Source organism: Salvelinus namaycush, chromosome 33, assembly GCF_016432855.1.
Source record: "Salvelinus namaycush isolate Seneca chromosome 33, SaNama_1.0, whole genome shotgun sequence".
NCBI lineage: Eukaryota > Metazoa > Chordata > Actinopteri > Salmoniformes > Salmonidae > Salvelinus > Salvelinus namaycush.
The window spans coordinates 28330946-28349248 of NC_052339.1; the positions used below are offsets into that span (position 1 = coordinate 28330946).

Below are 18303 nucleotides of genomic sequence, written 5' to 3' on the forward strand. Positions count from 1 at the left end.
TGCTGGGACATAAAGTGGGAATTAAATGTTATTCAAGCTGTGATAATATATTAGCTAGTATAAATAGTATTAACTAGTGCAGTCTTAGCTAGCCACGTTTAGCAGATGTGGGGTTTTATAAGGTTTTTTGACATGCTTAACTAACTATAAGCTAGTAGGGCTTCTTATGCATTAAAGTTTGAATTACTGACTCATGTGAACCTGTATTTTCCATTAGTCTCTACTCTTACCAATGCTCTGTCTAACCATGAGGCCACAGCCTGAAATATGTGTGTGTATGAAATATGTGTGTGTATGCAACAAATGTATCAGTAGTGTGAAGCTGTACTGTGTGACCGAGACTGTGCTAATCTTAGAGACACACAGGAGGGGGTGAATCATGAGACTGCTGACTGTGGTTAGGGTTAGGGCTAACCCTAACATATGTGAGGTTCTGAGTTATACTATAACACACGTGATTGAATATTAGCAACTATATCATATGAGATTGAATACTATAACAAACGTGATTAGCAACTGTATTAAATGTGATTGGATATTGACAAACTGTTGGTCTGGGCGCCTGGATGTCTGTGCGTGTGTGCTGGAAGTAACAGTTAGCTCAGATAAGAGTGCTGGGAAGCTGTAGTTAGCCTTGAGCGAGAACAGTGGACATTGTATACAGGTGCGAATATCTCAGACAATGTTATAAAACTGTCTGACCCCAGTCTCTGGAGTGAGGGAGCGTAATCTACACAGCGACAGGACACCAGAAAGCGCAAAGAGGCTGGGACCAGCTTATGTGCCAACACCAACGATAGGCTGGGTGAGTCTAAACCACGCCCAGTCTCTACTCTGACAGGCCGGCTCGGAAGTGGGAACTAATCTCTGTCACGAGTATAATATACTATCTTTGTCAGGAACAAGTGTCTTCTCTGTTCCACCCTGCGGGGTGGTGCAGTGAACCCGTATATACGAAAAATGTATTTGCCATTTATTAACTTTTGAATTAAACAATTATTTTAACCAAGTTCAGGTGTGCTACTGTTCCTATCTCAGTTGAACTTTCGCAACCCTAACAATTGGTGACCCCGACGTGATCTGAGGGAACTTTGCTGGACATTGAGACAGCCAGCCTTTGGCCTAGACTGTCGCCAGACGGGGTCCTCTCACAAAAAGCCCGGGTCTACTAAAGCAGGTAAGCAGAGCCTATTGTTTCAAAACTGAAATTCTGCATATTGACGTTAACCAAATTTATTTTGTGAGAAAACCTAACTGGTGTAAGTTACTAAATTTTCGAACCATATGTTCATTACAGTAAAGTAAGGATAAAACTAATTACGTATTATTTAATTACGTACTACTTGATGGCGAATGCATTTTCAATTGGCCAACAGAATAACAATGGAATGACTGTATGTGTATGAAGTGAAATTAAAAGCCTGATTGTGTGTGTGTGTATGTATGTAAGCTAGGGTTGTCTCAAATGTCTATAAGATTAGGGAAGTGAGTGAGGACAATGGCAACATTAACCACCGTGAATGACGAGATATTGGAGATAAGATAAGATTCTAATAATGGAACGGCAATATACCGGATTCACGGATTTTTATGTGGTGTGTTGGAAATAAAATAAATTGTCGCTTAATGTTAAAAGTGAACGGCAACATAGTCCAGGGAAAGGCAGAAGAATTGGAGATAAGATAAGTCTAGGTGGTCCCTCGACGGCAATTCACTGTATAAGACATGTTCCCTGTAACAAGTGAACGGCAAAACATTGGAGATAAGATAAGATGGGTTTATGTGCACATACTACCTACGGCAGTGTTTTGGAGATAAGATAAGATTCACTGATTGAATAAGACGTGTTGGAGATAAGATAAGATTCACTGTATGATTGTTTTTGCTTTATGATTGAACTGTACGTTTTAACTGTGTCAGGCTACTATAATAACAGAAAGTGAGGTCATGCATGTAGATTACATAACCATATATACTTAAGTCACACATTAACCACGTACTACAATCTCACATTATTTGTCACGGACACTCTAGTCTAACTAGGTAATAACAGATAAAAACAAAAATTATTAAACAAAAGATATAATAAGAAACAGGTATGTGTCAAATTGAAAAGGTGGCTGGGTGAAAAGCTATACAGAGAATGGACAGAAGAGGGCAGCATTGCCACACTCAACGGTCTCCCAGTCGACGGGGAGCCTGTTTGAATGCTGGTGACATAGAGAAAAACTTAAAACCAATTCGGAGTAGAGAGAATACATTTAATAACTTATTTAGGTTAAATTTACAGACTAATGTTATTATTGTTATGGATTGGCTGACATGCGATATAAATTTAGCGAAGTATATGGTAAGTTTACACTTTGGAGTGGAGTAAGTTGAGAAGTTAATTTTACTTATACGATAGTTTTGATGCAAAACTCAGTTGGAGTAAGTAGATGTTTTGCCTAGAGGCATGAATAAGACAGTTAGTTTTGGTATTGTATTGGCTACTAATTTTCAGGGTACGTTGCTGGAGACAGGATGATTTGTTTTGTAACGACGTAAAACAACGTCATTAGGTGGGATACACGATTACGTTACTCGAATGGATTTGGCCATTGTTCAGGTACACTATTTTCTTTACTTCTTGCAGTATAGTTTTGATTAAGAGATGTTGATTGACGTTGTATATTCTATTCAAGATCAAACCTTTGTGACCCGTACTATTGCCTGTTGCAGTTAGTCAACAATGATTTAGAGTTTGTTGAAAGTTGCTGCGTTCTGAACACAGGTTGAGCGCTAGTAAACGCATATCTTGATTTGAACTATACTAATCTATTTGATTTGGTGCATTGGCTATATATTCAACATTTGATAATGATTGGCAAATCCGTATATTTAACCACAACGTTGATTTTAGCATTGGGTATTATAGGAGGAACGGAATACAATTTGTACTTTCCCCACCGGGTGTGGCCGTATCAAATTATGCCAGAGAAAATTGTTTGTGTCATTTAGAGGGAAAAGGCGTGCATTATAGCTTTGAGTCACTTTTCGAAAGTGGCTAAAAGTTATTGGTTTTTGGTTAGGTAGCACCAGGGAATTCGAACAAGAAGTAAACGTATTCTAAACATGATCTGTTTTCATTATGGGGAACAATGACCGGCCCGCAAACTGGTATGGCTGGCTGGGAGTTTTTAAAGGGACAGTACACGTTTATCACAGTTGTGTGAATGAGTTACATGAAACATCGGGGAAATTTAAAACGAATGATTTGAGGGTATTATCATAATTATTAGGTTTTGTTTTTGTAGTAAACGTTTGGGTTAAGGGGTTTCCGTGTTCCCAGAGACAAGATATCTTAAAGGGGTAAACTCATATATGAAATATTAGGAGTTTTGTTTTCTGAGTTTTATTTAGACAAGGGACTTTTTTAAGATAAAGGGTTCTTTTAGTATGTCTAGACATGGTATGGAACACGGATGTAAGGGGGTGGTGTAACCTTTGACCTGTTTTCATTGCATTCTCCGGTGGTTTGATCACCCACGGGGGGATGCGGTGAAGATAATGAATTTGTGGTCATTTGGGATACTAGTTTTGAGGTAAATTAATTATAATAGAGTTTATAGCTCTTGACCATAATTGTAGTTTGAACCACAGAGGAGTCAGGATTCTGTTTTTAAACATTGGCTATGACGGTTTTGAATTGGCTATTATTGATTTGGTATTACAACAGAAAAATCCCATTTGTCATCGATAATAAATGGGGGATGATATGATACATTGAGGTTTGAACAGGAGATATTTTAAGCCAATAGGGCAGGAAAATACATAAGCATTTAAATTATTAATAAGAAGTAATAAGTTTCAGTTCTTAGGAGTGGTAATTTACTGTGGATGAGGTATCCACACTGTAAAACATATATTAATTATTTATGAGACTGACTTTAAGGATAACCAATGTTATTGTTAAATAAAATAGGGGGAGAGAGCTTATTAGTAAAGAAAGGATTTTATATGGTTAGCATTTGTTTTGGCCATTAGAAGATTTTTATTTAAATAGTATTAAAATTGACAGGGGTATATGACATATGTGATGATTTAGGATTATTGATAGGATAGAGATAGGTTGATTAAGGTTATGTAAGGACTTTAGAGATTGACACTATAAGACATGTTGTTGTTATTTTTAAATCCATGATTTTAGATAAAGTCAAAACAGTGAGACACTTAGTTAATATTGCAAAGGAACACATAGTTGTTATTGACTATTATGAGAAAAAGGCAGACAGATGGGTCTACCCCGCACTGTTGAGACCTTGAAGGTTTGAGAGCAGAGTGGGGAGGGGGGACCAGGAAATGAGCAAGGTAGGCTGTGGAATAAGATAGGAGAGAAAAGGTTTAACATATATAAGCAGCACAGATACATTTTAAAGTAGATAAGTCACTTGACAGATAATTGGTAAAGGATAGATATGAATGGACACCCAAACCCAAGAGACAATTGAACATGTGGAAAATGAAAGGGGCGTTCCTATATGATAATGTCATAACATAAGGATATTTTACTAATCTTACCTAAGTCATCATTTAGAATAGGTAAGGTTGTTACCTGGCCAGAGCCAGGTATCAAAAGGGGGATGGGTACATTGTGGTCTAGGATAGGATGGGGCTTATTGGATAATAAACTAATTTAAAATTAAAAATTTCTAGCTAACAAATAGGCATAGAAGTTAAATATATAATCAGATAGAACAAATGAGAAACTGTTTGTTAACCAAACCTGTATGTCCAAGATTTTATGCATTACAGGTGAATTAAAGGAGAAGGTGATTCACTCGACCTGGGGGCATATCGCACTTGGAGGGTGAGACACACTGACACTGCCGAAAACTGCTGAAGAGAAGAACCGTAGCTAATAGAGTTCGGGGATCAACTCCTTAATGAAGAATCCCTGACCCCGCCCTCTCATCACTGTGTACGTTCATAGAAGTGAAAGTGTTGCTTGATCTCTGGCTGATGATGTGTTCTCTGGGAGAGGGTGGGGCTTTACAGGACTGCTTGTAGTACTGAGCTGTCTGATTGGGATAAGATGGGGATGGTTGCCATCACAGTACTGCCAGAGCCGCCACCAGTTCCAACGGGCCAGGTTCAGCCGGCCTCCTCCACCACTTCAAGACCAAGTCCCACACCATCACCTAAGCTCTCCAATCCGGTACAGGTAATAAATGTGAAAGACATCTCAGATAGTGACTAATTGGGGACTGAAACTGGTTAAGAGGGTAGGGAGAATATGTGGTTGGCCTATATGAGATACACAGCCAAAACACTTAATAGAAAGGACTGTGTCGTATGTGGACATGCCAGACTTGTTCTGGCTGCTCACCCATTTGCCCTAAGCAATGGGGAAGGTTGGATGTGCATATTGGAAAGTTTAAGCCAAATTCAACCCTGTGTAAAACTCTGAGTCTTGTGTTCCCAGAAGTCCCTCCCCAGAAGACACCAGGGGGGTTAAGGCATATGGGGGATATTACAGCTGTATCACTGGTACAGGTAGGGGTATAGACTATGGGAGGCTCCCTACTACTGCCTGCATCACTAATGTCACTATGAACTAGAGGTGTTGCTGATGTATGGTGGATGTGTGGACCTGCCAGGCGGTTGACCCCCATTTTGAAAGGAGACTGGCAGGGCACATGTGCTTTGGCCAGTCTGATAACACCATTGACTATTATTGAGGTTACAGCTAACCACCTCCTGGGAGCTGCACATGACACAGAGGCTCGGGACCAACCCAGGAGACGGCAGAAATGTGACGCTCCTTGGTCCGAGGGTACAGATAACATCCACACCAACCTGTTGGGGTCCCAATAGGGGTCCCCCACGAATTCCAGACATTAAACAGGAATGATGGCCTGTGGCATTTATTGCCCATTATTGGCCCAGCTATTGTTGATGCTAAGCAGAATGCCTGGATCAATTATATCTACTATAATCAACAACGATTTGTTAACTACACCCACACAGCACTTAAGGGGATGGCTGAACAATTGGATGCCGCCTCTCGAACCAGTAGACAAAATAGACTAGCACTAGACATGATTCTGGCCAACCAGGGGGGTGTTTGTACAATGTTTGGAGAACAATGTTGCACGTTTATCCCTAACAATACCAGTCCGGATGGGAGCATTTCAAAAGCTTTGAGAGGGTTGGAAAAGTTATCTGTGGAGATGAAGGGTCTTGCAGGTGTGGAGGAGAGTGGACTGTTCTCCTGGCTGGGTGGCTGGTTTGGTGAGTACACTGCATTGATGGTTACTGGATTTCTGACCGTAATAATTGTATTTCTTATATTAATGTGCTGTGCTGCATGTATTATCCCATGTTTGAGGAAATATTTGACAGATGTTGCGCACGCTGCAGTTATGATGCCACTGCTTACTCACGGGGGGATGCTGAGACTGTCTTGACAGAGGATGATCCATGGTTTGCTATAAAAGAATAGAAATAAAAATGTGCTTATTTTTAGTGTTAATTCATTATTTTTTGCTTCACAATATATCTTCGTAATCTTTTACCCTGTATATTGTCCTACCTTATGTCAAGGTTTAAATTTCCTGGGTGGGAGGTAGCCAACCTGGTACCTGTTAGGGGTAGCAGGGTGGACTAGATGGTTTTTATTTTCTATACAATAAAGGTGTGTTTCTTTTAATCTTTGTATTCTGAGATCAAAAGGAGGAGTCGAAATGCAACTTAGCGTATATCATTTGTTGATTTTTTCTTTGTTGATAAAAATAAATAAAATTTTAATTAATTAATTAATAATAAACGTTTTATTATTTTCATGAAATGCTATTAACATATTACTATAATGAGTGACACCCTTGTGGGTGTCAAAAGGGGGAATCAAAATTTCTATGTAAAGAGATCTATGAATAACACTGTTCTCCCTAAGAAGGTTATAAGTTCCTGGGTGGTAACGAGCCCACCTAGTATATGGAAAAAGGGATGAAATGTTTATTGTATGTGACACCTTTCAGGTGTCAAACGGGGGAATCAAAAATGTCTATGTTAATCAAAAATGTCTATGTTGACACCTTTTAGGTGTCAAACGGGGGATTGTGGGGTTTTATAAGGTTTTTTGACATGCTTAACTAACTATAAGCTAGTAGGGCTTCTTATGCATTAAAGTTTGAATTACTGACTCATGTGAACCTGTATTTTCCATTAGTCTCTACTCTTACCAATGCTCTGTCTAACCATGAGGCCACAGCCTGAAATATGTGTGTGTATGAAATATGTGTGTGTATGCAACAAATGTATCAGTAGTGTGAAGCTGTACTGTGTGACCGAGACTGTGCTAATCTTAGAGAGACACAGGAGGGGGTGAATCATGAGACTGCTGACTGTGGTTAGGGTTAGGGCTAACCCTAACCCTAACATATGTGAGGTTCTGAGTTATACTATAACACACGTGATTGAATATTAGCAACTATATCATATGAGATTGAATACTATAACAAACGTGATTAGCAACTGTATTAAATGTGATTGGATATTGACAAACTGTTGGTCTGGGCGCCTGGATGTCTGTGCGTGTGTGCTGGAAGTAACAGTTAGCTCAGATAAGAGTGCTGGGAAGCTGTAGTTAGCCTTGAGCGAGAACAGTGGACATTGTATACAGGTGCGAATATCTCAGACAATGTTATAAAACTGTCTGACCCCAGTCTCTTGGGTGAGGGAGCGTAATCTACACAGCGACAGGACACCAGAAAGCGCAAAGAGGCTGGGACCAGCTTATGTGCCAACACCAACGATAGGCTGGGTGAGTCTAAACCACGCCCAGTCTCTACTCTGACAGGCCGGCTCGGAAGTGGGAACTAATCTCTGTCACGAGTATAATATACTATCTTTGTCAGGAACAAGTGTCTTCTCTGTTCCACCCTGCGGGGTGGTGCAGTGAACCCGTATATACGAAAAATGTATTTGCCATTTATTAACTTTTGAATTAAACAATTATTTTAACCAAGTTCAGGTGTGCTACTGTTCCTATCTCAGTTGAACTTTCGCAACCCTAACAGACAAACACGGCTAACAAAGTCATGTAATCAGTTTAGTTATTACAAAAATTCTTACCTGAATACGGAATCGAATATCTTGCTTTGTTGGCAAAAAACAATAGACAAATTGCTAAATTAAATAAAAAGTTGATTTGGTTTAGAGATGGACAACCCCATTTTCATTGCATAGTAACACCAAATGTTTGCCCTCAAGGTCACATAGCAACAGTAAGCTTCGGTGATTGGACCAGAAAGATGACATGTATTGCCGCAAAATATTTGTTCAACCGCCAGGTGGCATTGTAAACAGGCAAACAGCAGATTATCTTTCCAAACACTTGATACATGACCTCTGCCTGCGCATAAGAGAAACGTTCCAACAAAAACAGACATAAAGGAAAACCATCATCAACATCAGGAATTTTATTATTAAACTGATGTTTGAAAATACAGGTTTACACTTATCAACTCAGATGAATAGAAGAGGATGACATCACTATTTGGTAACAGAGAGAATCAGAATAGACAATGGAAAAGCACAGACAGTAATATGCTCATCATCCACCAGCCCTAAAACAACACCACGGTCTATTGACACACACACTGCATAAATTCACACTTGACAGGAAATGTACGTATGTGTTTGTGCATGTTTGGTGTGTTCTGGTGCCCTTTCAGGTTCTAATTTGGGGCTGTGTGGAACATTCGGCACGGCCAGTTCTCTCCCTTGCATGCATCCTTGCACACACAACAAACACTTACAAAGAGTATAAAATAAAAACTCGACAAAAACTAAGCAATCATGATGAAACGATAATGAGGACTTTTAAAAAGAACAAAACACAGGTTATGAACCTTGTCCAAATGTGCTGATCTGTTTCAACATTTTTTCCTCCTCGAGTTCTCCCTCTCCTCATTCCCTCCACCCTGGTCCTGCATAACCCCCCTCCCTCAAACCCTCTGCTCCCCCGTCAGGTATAAAAATAAAGATCTGGGACAGACTGTTACACCCCGACCTCCCCTGGACAGCTCTAGAAGTCACCCTTAGGCACAGGTCTAGAATAAACGTACCCTCCCAAATCCATATACATGGACTGTGACCCATTAACCCATTAAACAACCTTGGACAGTTCTGGAAGTAACAGATCTAGGATCAGCTTACCCTCCCCAAATCCTAACCATTCCCTTCGCCCCTCTATCTCTTGCCCCTCTTGTTTCCCACCGGGGGCTTCTTGAGCTGCAGCAGTGGACCTCCAGTGCCGAAGCCCGTGGCGGGAGGGTTGGACACGCCAAACGTCAGGCCTGCAGACGCGTTGAGGCCGGGGTTACTGAAGTTAAACCCTGAACTGCTGTTGCTTCCAAAACCTGGAGAGAAGGAGATAGGAGAAACAGAAGAGGACATGAGTTATTCAAATAATGAGTATGCTCACAGGGAGTGTGTGTGTCTGCTAAAACACCCTCCAGAGAGCTTGCACAAGGAGGTAAGGTGTGTGTGTGTACCTGCACTCAGGCTCCCTCCCGAGGGCTTGGTGGCGGAGGAGAAACCAAATGAGGAGCCCCCCGTCGCTACCCCCCCGAAACCTGGACCCCCACCAAACACTGCAGGGGAGAGAGATTGAGGGAGCCAAGCTTTAGGGACACACACTTACTACGCTGCTACTACATGACAGAGTGAGAGAGCTTAGCTTCATGGACACACCACACACACACAACTACTGCAAGAGTGAGAGAAAGAACAGTAGCTAAGCCTCTGTACTGGCTCACTCACAAACAGGGTATAGTGGACGTAACTGTATCCAATGACGAGAGTAAAGCATAGAGACCCACTACATACCACAGCTACAGGCAGACTGTTTCAGCCCTAGATAGTGAAGAGCTTAACTCACACCACATACATTCCTAACACTGCCAACAGTCTTCCACACACAAGGAGGGGGATAAATGGAGAGAGGTTGCGAGTGAGATCTAAAGAAAGCAACAGACAGTGAGAAAGATGCATAGTAGAGATGGATGAGGAAGAGAAGACTAGATGTAAAAAGAGAGGTAGTACCTCCGAGGCCTGAGGTGCCCAAGCTAGAGCCCACTCCCAAGGCAAAGGGGTTTCCCAAACCAGACCCCAGGGACGCCTGGCTCCCTGAGACAGAGAGAGCACACAGCTTACTCCTCTGGACTAGGGAGTGTCCGTTTGTGTGTGTGTTACTGAAGTCAAGTTCCCCCTCTCTGCAACATTCAGTAGTGATATAGGCTGTGTGTGTCCACAAGAGAGTGAATAGAGTAACATGTCAGGACCCCGTGGATCAGTGGTTCTGTATGACATTCCACCAGACTTCTAAGCCCAACCTTCTGTCTCACCCCAACACTAACCTTACTGCCACATCGAAGTTGTTCCCTTTGAGATAATCCCTACACATTTCTACAAATACATTAGCAACTGTGGATAGATTTTCACAGATAAAATGGTCAAACAAATGTGACTGTGGTAGAAACATGTCTGCTAGTTCCTTCACTCTGAACCTCCGTGCACCTGTATCGTTTCTTAAATTGGATTTTAGAGATGCAAACTCAGTTTGGGTTTAAGCTTCATCCAAAAAGTGTACTCATTAATTCTCTTAAATCCAATTGGGTGTTCAAAAATCAGTAATTTACCAGTCAAAAAGAAACAAAGACAAAGTCGCTCCTTTAAAACGGATTTATTGTCAATTTAAAGCAATACCACTTACATATAAACAGACACAGTTAAAGGACACAACCGATTGTTAATTCCTAGCCGCTATATTGCATTTCACAAGTTTTCCAAAACTATTCAAGATTCCAAGAGTGAAGGAACTAGCCTGTGCCAGAAAAAAATGCATCGCAAAATTATTATTATTAATAATATGTCTAGTTTCAAAAGGCACACAATATTATATAGTATCAGATATATGCATCATCGTCAACAACAAGCATTGGTTATATTTAGATTAAACACACCATTCTAAACAAAAGCACTCTGAACCAGAGTGAAGATGAGGGCTGTGTTCAGTGATGTGACACGTTCTGTACGTTGAAGAAAGAAATGTAATGAATAGAGCTGATATGACTCCCTATTCTACAACACATTTCTATCTGAACGTTCTGTAACATCACACCCTCCTGAACAGGCCACTGAATTGGCATCTGTGTTTTTGTCTGAAAATACACCTCCCCAGCCAATACCAGTGTTCTACAAACATCCCAGCACTTCACTGGCTCCAACTAGCTATTCCTCTGAGTCTGAACACTGTCTGAGTGGACGGACAGTCTCTCAGCCAGTCAGTCCAACCACAACTAGTAGTCATTTATTTATTTATGTAGGCAAGTCAGTTAAGAACAAATTCTTATTTACAATGACGGCCTACCAAAAAGGCCTCCTGCAGGGACGGGGGCTGGGATTTAAAAAAAAACTATAGGACCTTCTGACCTCATAGAACCCCTTCAAAAAGCCCCAAGACATTCATCATAGTCCTGTTAGACATCCCTGTCACATTAACAGGAGTTTGCTATGTAGAGCAGACCACGAGTTCCAGAACCAATCACAGAGTTCCAGAACTAATTTACGTGTTCCAGTTTCACAACTATTTAGCTACTCATTCTAGAACAATCAAAGTTTCAGAGTGGTTCTGGAATGCTAGCATGAAATGGAGGACAGACGGGTCAGTCCAGAGCAGCAGTTGGTTAATCTCGGAGCACAAAATGGCCGACTCCGAATAGAGAAAAATACTGATTTTTGGCACTAATGATCCAACTGGCCTTCCCAAGGCAGTTGATACGAGCAGCACGTTCACTCGGTTTCTCCCCTGTAAAACTAGTGAGTGACGTAACATCGTAGCCCTTCTATTAAATAGAATGGATTATGGAACTAAAGAGAACTAGGTTCCATCTGTACAGACAGACTGTGCGTCAGCCCCTCTGCCATCTATATCCTGGAGTGAGGTAGACCTGCATGGTAAACCACCTGCCAGTGTTAAGTAGTGTGTGTAGGAAATACTGATATATCACAATCTTAGTCAAAAGGTTATTGTAGAATGCATAGTGATGGATTGAAAGTGATATGGACTGTCAGGTAGAAGTGGGTGTCTTGTCTGTGGTTAAAATTACTGTAAAACGGTCATTACCAGCTGAGGCAGTCATTGTCCTGTCTACAATGCAGATAGTCACACACACAGACAGACAAGCACACACCTGGCCACTAGCAACCAGAGCCTGCTGTTATTGCTATTACAACTAAAGACGCTGCCATTGTTACAAAAAGGAATGCATATGTTCAACAGTTAAAATCTTTCACTGAAATTAAAACACCCTTTTGATGTAAGACCTGTGCAGTAAATGATAATATCTTCTTTAAACACTAGGCTATATACTGTCAGATCGTCTTGAACTTTTAAAATGTCATCCTGAAATATAGGTGAAGCATGTCAATCAAAGACAAAATGACAGATGCTGAGAAAAGACAAAATCATTACTCATTACATACAACCTAGTTGGGAAGGGAGATCTGCTGGTCTAAGGCTGGTGTGTGTGTGTGTGTGTGTGAGAGAGAGAATGAGTGTGTGTGATTTAAGTGCTTATCAAGACTGCTACCACACAGTGAAAGCTACATTACTGCTTTATGAAAACACACACAGACAACTGTCTCCTAATCTAAACCAGTTTGTTCAGGAAAATCCTAATAATAAAAAAAGAAGGTTGATACCCAATTTCCGAACTAAACCGATTTGGACGGTTGCGTCCTAATCGAAGACACAGAGCACACTCACTTGGAACCACCACGTTACACCATCCAGACTAGCTCCAGACTAACTACCTAAGATATTTTATTCAATAAAACCAAAGCAGTTAAGCTTCACAAAAAAGCACCTTCAATAAATATAGATAATCAAGAACCCATTCAATATAAATTAAGTGACTGAACCCAAAGAGAATGCAGCCTCCAAGTATTCAAAAGATTCTAGTCTAGTCTGTCTGGGACAGATGAGAGCTGTGAATGAATACCCAGTGATACGAGTCCTGCTTTCTTGTTTTTAGTCTCATCTCCAGTAATCTGAGAACTCTACACTTTTTCAATCATCTTAAAAAGCCACAGATTCACTGAGAAACTGTTAAGTGCTTCTTTTATGGAGGGAGAGACGGAGAGACAGAGAGAGAGGGAGAGAGGGGGAAATGAAGGGAAAGCAGAGAGCCGAGTAATGGCCCCTGCTACGTTGATGAACAGGCAGTTCCAACACAGCTGCAGAAAGATTGCTTTGGGTCTAATGCCTGTGAGGAAAAGGTCTTCTCACACGTATAGAGCAGAACCACTGGAGAAAGACAAAATGAACACTGTTTGGAACTTACTATGTTGCTTTTACATTCTCCTCTTTCTCATTCCCTCTTTCCAGAGAAAGAAAAGACAAACTAACCTAAAAGTTGGGCACTGGCTACATTTTTATTGTCCCACTTTCCTTCTCTCTCCCTACATCTCTCTCCTCCCCCTCTCTCTGTCAGACTGAGGGGTGGTAAGGTGAAAGGTCAAAGGTGAGGGGGTCAGGGTTCTAGAACTTGAAGGCGGAGGTCAGACCTGGGCCGGGCTGCTGCTGCTGGCTCAGCGTGGCTGCCATGGCGACCGCCGCCGCATTGGGGACGCTGCTGAAGGGGGCAGGGCCAGTGGTGATGCGTGGGGCACTCTGCCACTTCTTACTGGCCACCCGCTTGGACTCGAAGACGTCTGTGGAGTCCTCCAGGAAGGCCCGGCGGTATCCCAGGTACTGCTGCTTCAGGGTCTACAGATACCCCAGAGGAAGAACCTCAATCACTTCATTCAAAATACTCAATATTTATTTCTGTAACAAGGTGATTTGTTATAGAACAGTCAACAGTGATGTCTGTAGGACTTACCTTGACGTTCTCGTGTACTGACTGGAGCTGAGCAGCCAGAGCCACAAACGTCTGGTACAACTTCTGCATGGCCAGTGACAGATCTACACACAATATCCAGTGAAGAGACACAGAAACACACACATAAAGACTATGAAGAAAGTCAAAAGTCTGTGTGTATGTATATATGTATGTATGTATGTATGTTACCCTGTGGTGTGATGTGTGATCCACTGCCCTGTGTAGTGAGGTGATTCTCCAGCTCCTCTATCTGCTGTCTGTACTGCTGCAACTGGACCTCAAACTGTTCCACTAAACACCGGAAATAACTACAGACAGGGAGAAAGAATGAGACCGACAGGTTTGAATTTATTATGGCTAAAATGCAGTACATTCATCAGTGGTTCAAAATCCAAAAAGGGGTATGGTACACTATATATACACACACAAAAGTATGTGGACACCCCTTTAAATTAGTGGATTCAGCTATTTCAGCCACACCCTTTGCTGACAGGTGCATCAAGCACACAGCCATGCAATCTCCATAGACAAACATTGGCAGTAGAATGGCCTTACTGAAGAGCTCTGTGACTTTCAACATGGCACCGTCATAGGACGCCACCTTTCCAACAAGTCAGTCAGTTCATCAAATTTATGGCCTGCTAGAGCTGCCCCAGTCAACTGTAAATTCTGTTATTGTGAAACGCCTAGGAGCAGCAACGGCTCAGCCGCAAAGTGGTAGGCCACAAGCTCACAAAACGGGACAGCCGACTGCGGAAGCGTGTAAAAACCTGTCCTCGGTTGCAACACTCACTACCGAGTTCCAAACTGCCTCTGGAAGCAACTTCAGCACAATAACTGTTCGTCGGGAGCTTCATGAAATGGGTTTCCATGGCTGACCAGCCACACACAAGTCTAAGATCACCATGCGCAATGCCAAGCATCGGCTGGAGTGGTGTAAAGCTTGTCGCTATTGGACTCTGGAGCAGAGGAAACGCGTTCTTTGGAGTGATGAATCACACTTCACCATCTGGCAGTCCAACGGCCAAATCTGGGTTTGGCAGAAGTCAGGAGAACGCTACCTGTGCTAATGCATAGTGCCAACTGTAAAGCTTGGTGGAGGAGGAATAATGGTCTGGGGCTGTTTTTCATGCTTCGGGCTAGGCCCCTTAGTTCTACTGAAGGGAAATCTTAACGCTACAGCATATAATGACATTCTAGACGATTCTGTGCTTTCAACTTTGTGGCAACAGTTTGGGGAAGGCCCTTTTCTGTTTCAGCATGACAATGCCCCTGTGCACAAAGCGAGGTCCATACAGAAATGGTTTGCCGAGATTGGTGTGGAAGAACTTGACTGGCCTGCACCGAGTCCTGACCTCAACACCATCGAACACCTTTGACTGCGAGCCATGCCTAATTGCCCAAAATCAGTGCCCGACCTCACTAATGCTCTTGTGGCTGAATGGAAGCAAGTCCCCGCAGCAATGTTCCAACATCTAGTGGAAAGCCTTCCCAGAAGAGTGGAGGCTGTTATAGCAGCAAAGGGGGGACCAACTCCATATTAATACCCATGATTTTAGAAACGAGATAGTCGATGAGCAGGTGTTCACATACTTTTGATCATGTAAGTTCAGGGGGATATAACAATGATAGGAATACTCACTCATAGGGAGCTGTGTTGTCGTGTTGGAGTCCAGGGGGAGTCTTCTGAGTCCGCAGAGCTATGTCTGCATTCTTCAACTCCTAGACGAGGAGGGTTAGGAGAGAGGGACTATGACATTCAGCAACAGTAAGGGCATGTGTATTCTGAGCCTTAATTCCTCAAAAGACAATGTGACATCAGCGTGTGTACCTGCGCAGTCTCCATCTTCAGTTTGTCTATAGCCAGGGCGTTTCTCTGTAGTCCCGAAGCGCTGACAGACAGCAGCTGTTTGAGACTCTTGATGTCATCCTGAACCTTCAGCATCGCTTTAGATGACATCCTGCTGATCTCCTCGTGAACCTGCTTCTGCTCCTTCACAAACTTCCTACAGGACGGAGAACTCACACGTCAACACAATGCATCTTCATGACCAACGATGTGCAAACAGTACTGTTAGAGCCACACACACTAACATGGGGTGTAGTTGAAGGAAAGTACTGATTTACGTACTGGAAGTTGTCTACATCCTGACAGATGACTGGAGGCAAATTTTCATCTTTCAAAGCTTTACTGTCTCTGAGAGTGAGAGGAAAGAAAAATAAACAGGAACAAGAGTCAGATATATTACCTATTATGATGACCATTATAAACGGTTGGTCAAGAAATGACACTGTGGACACTCATTGGTCCAGACGGTTGTCAGTCAGTAGGACTCACTGTGGGCTGGCCCCTGATGATTTGTCGCTTTTCTTCTCTGAGGAGGTGCTGAAGTCAACTCCGCCCAGTCCAAGGCTGGGGGCCGCTGACACCGCCGTGGAGGTAGAGGCCAGGGAACCTAACGTCAACCCCCCTGATCCGAGAGTGGTCTGGCCCAAACCTGAAAACAGACAAAACATTAACACAAATAAACACACTGACACTCACAAACACAACCATGCAAATGTTAGTCTGACACCCATACAAACCTAACGCAAACCCCAGTCCTCCAAGAGTGGACTGACTCAGACCTAAGATCAACACATAATCAAAAAGGTATTAGTCACACACACACACACACGCAAGACAGATCATTCACGACCTCCAAATAAGGAATGTAGTGAAAAGACAGATAAGAGATAGAAATGGAAAAAGATAGGTGTGATGAGACCCAGAGAGAGATGTGTGTAATTAACTAACCAGTAGGATCCATGCTGGATAACAGAGAGAGACAGAGATGTTTAGTTAACTAACCAGTAGTAGCCATGTTAGAGAACATACTGGAACCCAGCGATAGACCCGTGGATGGGGCTGTACTTGCGGCCACACCCCCTAGGTTGAGAGAGAATCCTGTGGCTCCTTGCTGTGGCGCAGTGGAGGTGAGGACGGAGCCTAGTGTCAGTCCTGCCCCTGTGGGGGCCGAGGAGGCTGCAGTGAGGGAGAAGGGTTGGGCCGAGGCAGAGGGTTTATTGAAGGTCATACTGAAGCCCGTGGTAGGGGCTGTAGAGGCTGCTGGGGCACCTGGGAGAGACAGCAGGTAGAGCAGGGTTAAAGGTAGACTCGACCATATGACATCATCACCCACAGACATTAACAAATGAATCTGCCAAGACAGGCACTATTGCATCATCATGCGAAGGCACAGACTGGGATGAGCCAATGGTAGCAGTGGAGGTCTTGACTGATGTGTAGCTACATTGATAGTAAGCTCACCTAATGTAAGGCCTTGGGTGGGTGCAGCAGCTCCTGCACAAAAACAAGAACTCCATAACTACAATAGTCACCTACACCTAAATGTATGTCTGTGTATTTATTTGTACTTGGTGGTAGGAAACATCAAGCATGAGGCAGGTCTGCAGAGGGAAAGAGACCGACAGGCCATGTTGAAAACATGTGTACCTACCTGAGGGAGGAGTGTTAAAGGAGAACCCCCCAGTAGGTTTTTGTGAGAATAGTGATGCACCCAGGCCCAGAGAAGAGGTGGTGGAGGCTGGGGCTGTAGCACCCAGAGCTCCACCCAGAGTAAACCCACCTGTACCTGCTGCAGCTGGGGTACTAGAGAAAGGGGTGAGAGAAAAAGTGGGGGAGATCGAGGGAAGAAGTATAAAACATTACATGCCGCTGTCACAATTACAATATATATATATATATATATATATATATATATATATATATATATATTAGAAACAACTAGTTGACACACCCATAATATATTAGCAGTTTGACACACTTACATCAGAGCGATGTTTGCATGATTACTTCTACATCGATATTTAGGAATCTAGCTAGTTAGTTAGTTGGCTACAATACATCCTTGGTAACCCGCGCATATCGACATATCCGCGAGATAAAGCTAACGTACGTCAGCCGTACAATTCTTACCTGGCAGCGGCTCCAAACGAAAACCCTCCGCCAGCGTTGGTGGAACCAATAGCCCCGGATCCGAAATTAAAGCCTGACATATTTAAGCAACAACAACCAAGTTTCTAGTTAGTCAAACTTTATCTAACTGACTGTTCGATAGCTGTTAGCTAGCTTTGAAAGGTACGAACGCCCGCGTGCAGGCCAGTGTGACTGTGGCTACAAAGTCATGGTAACGTGAAAGAACATAAAAACAACATACTATTCGGCGATTTAAACTCACTCGCTTAGTAACGTATACACATTTACAGCGATCTGAAACGTAATTAATCCGTTATGCATATAGTTAAACAGCACTAAAATGTTAACTTCCTTCTCAAAACTGTTTTTCCGAATCCGCGCTTTACCCTCGAT

At 42.6% G+C, this 18303-nt stretch overlaps 1 protein-coding gene across 5 annotated transcripts; it reads right to left on the bottom strand.

Annotated features, from left to right (window-relative positions):
• Positions 1–8447: 8447 nt before the first annotated feature.
• LOC120027832 (nucleoporin p58/p45-like) lies at positions 8448–18302 on the bottom strand. Of its 5 annotated transcripts, XM_038972886.1 has the most exons (15): positions 17911–18302; positions 17432–17583; positions 17242–17274; positions 16783–17049; positions 16518–16559; positions 16270–16429; positions 16063–16128; positions 15763–15937; positions 15574–15653; positions 14121–14239; positions 13932–14014; positions 13615–13816; positions 10090–10173; positions 9540–9638; positions 8448–9404 (listed from the first exon to the last, which is right to left on the bottom strand). In XM_038972886.1, exons 1-15 carry the CDS (start codon positions 17988–17990, stop codon positions 9235–9237), a joined length of 1812 nt encoding a protein of 603 aa, XP_038828814.1. In that variant the 5' UTR covers positions 17991–18302; the 3' UTR covers positions 8448–9234. The 5 variants fall into 5 exon arrangements, with proteins under 5 accessions (XP_038828814.1, XP_038828815.1, XP_038828816.1 ...); XM_038972887.1 differs by lacking the exon at positions 17242–17274; XM_038972888.1 differs by lacking the exon at positions 16518–16559.
• Between the last annotated feature and the right edge of the window lies 1 nt (position 18303).